The sequence below is a fragment of the Rhinichthys klamathensis genome, unplaced genomic scaffold (assembly GCF_029890125.1).
Source record: "Rhinichthys klamathensis goyatoka isolate OS25496 unplaced genomic scaffold, OSU_Roscu_1.1 h1tg000372l_1, whole genome shotgun sequence".
In the NCBI taxonomy this organism is placed as follows: domain Eukaryota; kingdom Metazoa; phylum Chordata; class Actinopteri; order Cypriniformes; family Leuciscidae; genus Rhinichthys; species Rhinichthys klamathensis.
The window spans coordinates 344290-351942 of NW_026606879.1; the positions used below are offsets into that span (position 1 = coordinate 344290).

Sequence of the window (7653 nt, forward strand, 5' to 3'; positions counted from 1 at the left end):
TGGGACTCATAGAGGGGATGCTGGGCGCGCACGGCGTTGACAAAGTGTTCCCGTAGCGTAAGCTAAACTTACGCAATACGAGAGAACCTCTCGTAAGAGAACGTACTCGGTTACCTAACGTAACCTCGGTTCTCTCTAGAGAGGGAACGAGTACTGCGTAACCGGCCGTGCTAAGCGCCACGAGCGATTTTCGCTTCAGATCATGAAAACCAGGGAAGCAGCCTCTGAGGCCCACTTTTATACGCTAAGCCACACCCCTTTGCGTGGGCTGTGACGCGTAGTGGGCGCGAAGCGCCACCATTGGGCGTGACGTCACGCCAGGCTCACTGGTAGGCTGCTGCAGTTGCCGCAAGGCAGCCAATGAGCATGCTAGGCAGCCTGCTCTAGGTCTGCAGCTGCTGCGCTGCGTTGACAATACAAAATTAAGGATAATTTTGGCTTTAGTATCTCGAGCAAAGATGAACTTTACCCGTAGTGTAAGCTAAACTTACGCAATACTCGTTCCCTCTCTAGAGAGAACCGAGGTTACGTTAGGTAACCGAGTACGTTTTCAATCCCCATCTCATATTTGGATTTATTTTCCTGGCATATGCATTCTTACAAACTAATGTGTTTAATGAATGTTACTTCATTTATGTCATTTCATTGTCATAGAGTATAAATCTACATGAAGAGTTTTAAAACAGGAACCCCGGGGAATGAGGGTGCTTGAAGCTTTATACATTACTCTAATTCTGAAACATATTTAATAAGACTGAGAATGAATAACATAATGAGATATAAAATATAATGTTATCAATTTGCTTTTGGCTTAAGCATAATGACAATACAAAAGCCAATTATTTAATTTCAGAACAGTGCCATCTTAATGAACATATCTAGCTGCTTATATTTTAGGAAGGGGGTCCCTCACAAGGATCATGATATTTTTGGGTCCTTGGCATCAAAATGTTTGTAAGACTCTCTCATAAGAAGACACTTGTGAATAAATCCAAATTTCCATCTATGTTGCATGCACTGTAAAAAATTATCGTGATTTTAACGGTAAAAGACTGTAAAAATGCTACAGTGCAAAACTGTTAATTGGTTAACAGAAAGTTTCCTTACTACATACGGTAAATAACTGTGATAGATCTAACGGTACATTTAATTTAATTTTACTGTAAAATACCGTTAAATTTACAGTTTTTGAAAGTGAAAAGAACAACTCATTGTATAATTTACAGTGAAAAACCGTAAATTGACATTCCCACAATTCCCTGCATGACACTTCGCATTTGATTTATTTTTGTTGAAATAACAATGTTTCTTCTTAGTTTTCTTAGTTCTTTTCTAATCAGTTATGTACATTAGGGTTTTATGTAATGTTGTTAAATTAATGTTTATTGCATTTTTAAAATTTCATGTGTTACCATGATGGTGTTTAATGTTTGTGCGAATAACACTGTGCAGCTTCAATATAATAGTACTAACTATCTTGTGGAAGATTGCTTGTGATGAGCTTTGATTTATCATGTGACTCTCATCACTGCTGTGATGATTGTTGGTTGTCAATGTATTACAATGGTACAAAACAGATATTTTTACTTCAATAGGTTGGTAAATTATCATTATATCAGATAATGAATTACAGTTTGTAAATTTTAAGTTAAGTCTGTAAACCAAAAACATTGATACCGTATTGTTGACGGTAAAGTTCTGGTAACCACAGCTGACAGTTTTTTTTCCGTAAAAACAACGGGGTTTTTTTTACAGTGTGTGCTTGATATTCACTGACCCGAGATCTTCTTACCCATGGATGTAATTAGGAAGCAAACGTTCTGTCCCTTCATTTAAAATACCATATGTTTACCCCAAAGATGTTAACTTACTAATGAAATTACATTATTGAATTATTTGGGGATGGACTTCCATACTGACTTTAAGAGAAACATTATGGATTACTTAAAAACAACTGCTAACTTAAGACTGTGGCTTAATTATTAACAAGGGCACATGACTGGAAACTTAGTTTAGTTGACTTCTTTACTAAAATATGAAAAGGTCAAAACAACATGAGCAAAACACTTTTTTAAAATGTAATAAGGCTTGTTGACTGAAAGGTTGATAACGGAAAACCTTTATTTGAACTGAAACTCTGTTGTTGTGTTAAGGGTATTAGCCGAAGCATTAACCAATTTTGCTCAAACAAATTCAGAATTAAAATTTAAGTGACCCCAAATGATCCTCTACATTTGCATCTGTGCCCATGACTTGCTCGATCTTTGCTAAGTTGATGTACAAAGACATCTTGTGTTTTTTACTTGTGCATATTATAAGTGTTTCTAATTTTAAAATATGATACTCAAGGATTGCTTTTGTAGGTAATAGCATTTAAATACATCTAGCTTCTGCAGTTCACTCATGTCTTAATTCCCAAACAAATCCCTGCTGACACCCATTATACAATTACTCCATCCAAGGGTCTTTGTCTTTCCACCTTAAACAACATTCCTCTGTGTTTGTGTGCGCACATAAGCTCTGTGACTTATTAAGCACTTACAGTCTTTCGAGGATCTGTGTCTCTTCTTGTTGCATCAGAATAGATGATCCAGTGTGTTTTGTATAAGTTAAATAGTAAAATGCTGAAGTAAACTGGAACAAATTATAATGCTGTGAATAAAAAATAAATCAATCAACCAATTAGTTTGTAGAGCACATTTAAACACAACCGAGGTTGGCCAAAGTGCCATACAATGAATAAAAGAACCACTATGAATAAAAAGGGAACAAGAAAAGAAATAAAAGCAAAATAAACAAGCAATAGACAATCAACAATATAAGAGAATGAAATCATAAAGTCTGTATTTACAACAAAAGTCTTACAGTGTAGTACAATGAAGAACAGTGATTTTAGGGATGTTTGCTTTACTTTTGGAACATGGCGACTTGTTATTATTAATGGAAGCATGAATTCTGATAATATACCAGAGAATGCCTTTCATCAGTACAGGAGCTGTATTTGGGTGATGAAGCAGAACAGTGATCAAAACACAGAAGGAATTCCACATCTGAATGGCTTAAAAGTAACACTTTTTTTAGTGGCCTATAGGCCTGAAGACAAGGAACCAAGATTATGAAATGGCAGTTCAGATTCATCACAATCTCTGCAAAAAAAAAAAAGGACAAAAATTACTTCAGAAACAGCAAAGCACACTTTAAATTACAGGTAGTGTTCAGTTGCTGCTGTCCAACTGGTTTAAGGGGGGCATTTACTTGTTCACAGGGGTGATATGAGCCACTGTTAATGATTTGCAGATTTTGCACTGAAAGAAGAAAATAAAACCAAAAAAATGCGGCATTGTGTCATTACTAAGGTTCCCTTATGCAATATTGCCTTTTGCTTAATATAACATGCATTGGAGATTTAATATCAAATACTTTTCATGGCACGGTAATTTTTGCCTGGGGCCTCATGAAACCTCCTCAAATAGCCCAAATCTATTTGACCAATTAATCCCATTTGCATTGCAAGAATGAATGCTTGTCTCTGAGACTTAACTCGGTGCGCCATGTTGACTCACTCAACTTGAAAATAACAAAATCGAGTACAATACTAAATTCTTTCCCAAAATTACAACATTGAATTTTCACAAAAAATTTGGGATGATTTTTTTTTTTTTTTTTTTTACATGGGAGAAGTGAAAACCTTTTGCCAAGTATGTAAGTGTTTGATGCCAAAAATGCCGTCTAGTCCTTTAGTCTTGTGTTGGGTAGGCCTACGTACATGTCATGTGATTCAAGTGTGAAAGGATATATTCAGATAAATAGGCCTACTAGCTTCAGTAGCCTACCTCTTACTGATAGGCATTTTAAGATAATACATAATGTTAATAATACACAAAAAGGTGTTAAAAGACTGTGTCTGATATTACTTAAAGTTCATTTGTAGCACAAATGCAGATTGAATGTGCAAGTATTATTGCGCAGTAGGCTACTCTACACTGTAGAAAATACTAACTGTGGTAGCTATTTCAACATAATCTCTAACTCAGTGACTTAAATGGAAGCAAATCTTGCGCTGGGAAAGTTAGGTAGGTCTGCATGCACACATGACTGGATACCATCGATTGCAGGGTAAATATCACACTGCATACTGAAACCCCCAGTCTTTGTCAGCTGTAATACAGAAATCTATACTGTACTCAGACTTGTGCAGCATCGGTTGGATAGAAATTTGTCTCCTCCTGGTGGCTAAATTATGAACAGCTGTTAATGGTAAATTCGCTGCTGGCTACGTCAAATTTGTGCGCCACTTAAGTCCATGCTTATGTCACAGCGGCTGCATGTTGAATCAGCACCTGATCAGCACCGGCGACTGGCGAGGGTTTTTAACCAGTCATTTAATTAAAATGACGGTGTTTCACGACGAGGTTGAGATAGAAGATTTTGAGTATGATGAAGAAACAGAAACATATTATTTCCCTTGTCCATGTGGTGACAGATTCGCGATAACGAAGGCAAGTTGTTCTAGCAGAATACAGTCATTAACTGTTACTTGACTAATCATTTCCATAATATATATTTTTTTTCACACGGATATATGTGTGTACATTTGTATATTATTTATATAAAGAATTGTATTTGAATCTGTAATCGTTGTTCCCTGTTATGTTAGCGGATAAAGTATTGGCTCATGGATTAAACTTGAAGAACTCCGAGACATTAACCAAAAGACCATTAACGATTAACCAAAACTCAAGAGTGTGAGAGTTTAACTAGTGGCAAATATAGGTGAACTGAAAAATACCTACTGTTTTGTTAAGATAAAACTTCTGTTTTTCAGGAGGATCTTGAGAATGGTGAAGAAGTGGCCACCTGTCCGAGCTGCTCACTAATAGTAAAAGTAGTCTATGATAAGGTAAGATGTTTATATGTTCTGATATTTGTGTATAGCCAACTTGGCTTGGTCATTGATTTGTTGTTCTGCACTATAAATAATAGATAGATAGTTTGGTTGGAGGGGGTGATGACGTGTTTAAAAGGATAGTTCACCCAAAATGAAATTTCTTAACGTTACTCATCCTCGTTCCAAACCAGCATGATTTTGGTTAATCTTCGGAACACAACTGAAGATATTTCAGATGAAATCTGAGTGCTTTCTATCCCTCTGTAGACGGCTACACAACTACCACTTTGATGCTTCAAAAAGTTCATAAAGAGATCATAAAACTAATACACATGAGTTGATTAATTTAGTCCAAAATTTTCTGTAGAGACTCAATCACTTTATTTGATGAACAGAATGCATTGAGGCTTTTATTCACGTTTAAAGATTAATCAGCGAACATGAAAAGAAGCTCAACCGAACCTGCTTTGGTGAACAAACCTCATTGGTTCTTGCGGAAGCTCAAACGGGCTGCGTAACGCATGAGAATGAACCTCATTAATTATCTCCTGGCAAGCGAATATGCTTGAGCTTCTGTTTATCATAACTGATGTGCGAGTTGATGAATGTTTATATGTGAATACAAGTATTTGACTAAATTCATATAAAGCGACTGTGTCTCTTAATAAACCGCTCAATTCAAATGGATTAGTTTTGTGACCTCTTTATGAACTTTTTGAAGTGTCAAAATGGGAGTTGAGGAACTGTCAATGGAGGGTGTAAAATAGTCAAAATAGTCCAAGTGACTACAGTGGCTCAATCTTAAGTTTATCAAGCGACGAGAGTACTTTTTGTGCGCAAAAAAAACGAACAAAAACAACGACTTTATTCAACTAATCATTTCCTTCTCTGTGGGCCGTGATATTTCACGTAGTGATATTGCGCAAAGCTTCTAGGTTGTACGTCACTCATCACACACATGACCAGCGTCGGCCAATAGTGAGCCTACGTGTGACGTGCAACCTAGAAGCTTTGCGCAATATTACCACGTGAAATATCACGGCCCACAGAGAAGGAAATGATTAGTTGAATAAAGTCGTTATTTTTGTTCATTTTTTTTGCGCACAAAAAGTATTCTCGTCGCTTGATAAACTTAAGATTGAGCCACTGTAGTCACTCGGACTATTTTAACGATGTCTTTCATAACTTTTGGGCCGGTCAGTTTCGATCCCTTAAGAAGCCTATGGAGGAGTGATCCAGCTCTCAGATTTAATCAAAAATATCTTAACTTGTGTTCCGAAGATGAACGAAAGTCTTACGGGGTTGGAACAACATGAGGGTGAGTAATTACTGACAGAATTTTCATTTTTGGGTGAACTAACCCTTTAAGAGGGCGCATGAATTTAAATAACAATAATGATGTGTGCACGCTTAAATCATTTATAAAAAATACTGCAATATTCCATAATTTATTTTAATTTGAGTTTGAATAACATTTCTTTTTTTGTTGTTATAAATAACAATAATGTTGTTATTAATGTTGTAGGAGCAGTTCATGTGTGAAGAAGTAATTGAAGCACCAAAAACGTCAGACAACAAACTAGAGCTGGCCCAGAGCTGAGACATCGACACGACGACTCCACCTGATTCTTTGCTCTGAGAATGGACTTAATACTTAATATGCACGTCTTTTCACAGTTACTCACTACATATGCAGATCTTTTGTGTGGAACCTGACTGGATATTGATACGTTTTGCGCCAAGATTTTGCACATGAAGTACTTTTCGGTTAAAGCTATTTATTTTTTTTAAACCTTTTTAAAATATGCTCTGTTCTTTTTTGAAAATAAAATTCTCAGAAATTGAGAACATATTGTAATACTGAATTAATTCAATTCACATTTATTTGTAAAGCACTTTTTTTACAATACACATCATTGCAAACCAGCTTTACAGAAGGTGCATGAGTCCATATTACAATTTAGAGTGATCTGTTATCAGAGGTAACTGTCTAAGTTATGCATTTCAGAAATGTACATGTACAAAAATCAAAGTTAGCTAAAAATGTATTAATTTAAACAATGTAATAATCTAATGCAGAAACAGTGAGCTCATTGAATTAATAAATACTTGTTTGTTAATAAATGATTATGACATTCAGAAAAATTTTGCATTGGTGCATGTTGGTTCAGAGTTTGCGTCATCTGAAGTCATCGCAGGAGTTGGCGCCGTCTCTTCGTAGGTGTTGGGCTGAAGTCTTCATTATAGGCTGGATCCAAACTGGAGCTGACATACTCTCCTCAGGATGGGCATCCCAAGATAAAACAGAGAAGCAAATAGAAAAAAAATTAGCCTAGCTGTTGTTCCAAATGGTGCAAATACTGCTATTCATTTCCTCTAGTTCATTTGTGTGTTTGGGAATACTATCGATAGTATTTGGGAGAATATCGGCTACCTGGCCGATAACGTGGTGCGACATGGCAAATTGCAACAGTACGCGCCGCGGTATGCACCTTACAATGAATGAATTGATCTTTTCATGGTCAACATGGGCGGCTTTTGGTTCTACTGTATGTAATTTGGTGCTCTTCCTGAAATCCACCTGCTGCTCCTTTTTCAACTCACTCTTATACTATTTTTCATCATTGCCAAGTGTCTGTCCTTTTAGCATTTTCAGAACTGAGAATGAGTATTTTATACAAAATGTATGAATTAAAAATCTCATAACTTTTTTTTTTCACTGGAAAAAAAGCCTTGTTAAACCTGAAAGTTTTATGCAGCCATAT

At 36.2% G+C, this 7653-nt stretch overlaps 1 protein-coding gene across 1 annotated transcript; it reads left to right on the forward strand.

Annotated features, from left to right (window-relative positions):
* The first annotated feature begins 4325 nt into the window (after window positions 1-4325).
* On the forward strand, window positions 4326-6672 carry dph3 (diphthamide biosynthesis 3). Its single transcript, XM_056233610.1, has 3 exons — window positions 4326-4499; window positions 4826-4900; window positions 6414-6672. The coding sequence occupies exons 1-3, from the start codon at window positions 4326-4328 to the stop codon at window positions 6486-6488; spliced, it is 324 nt and encodes a 107-aa protein (XP_056089585.1). The 3' UTR covers window positions 6489-6672.
* Window positions 6673-7653: the final 981 nt, after the last annotated feature.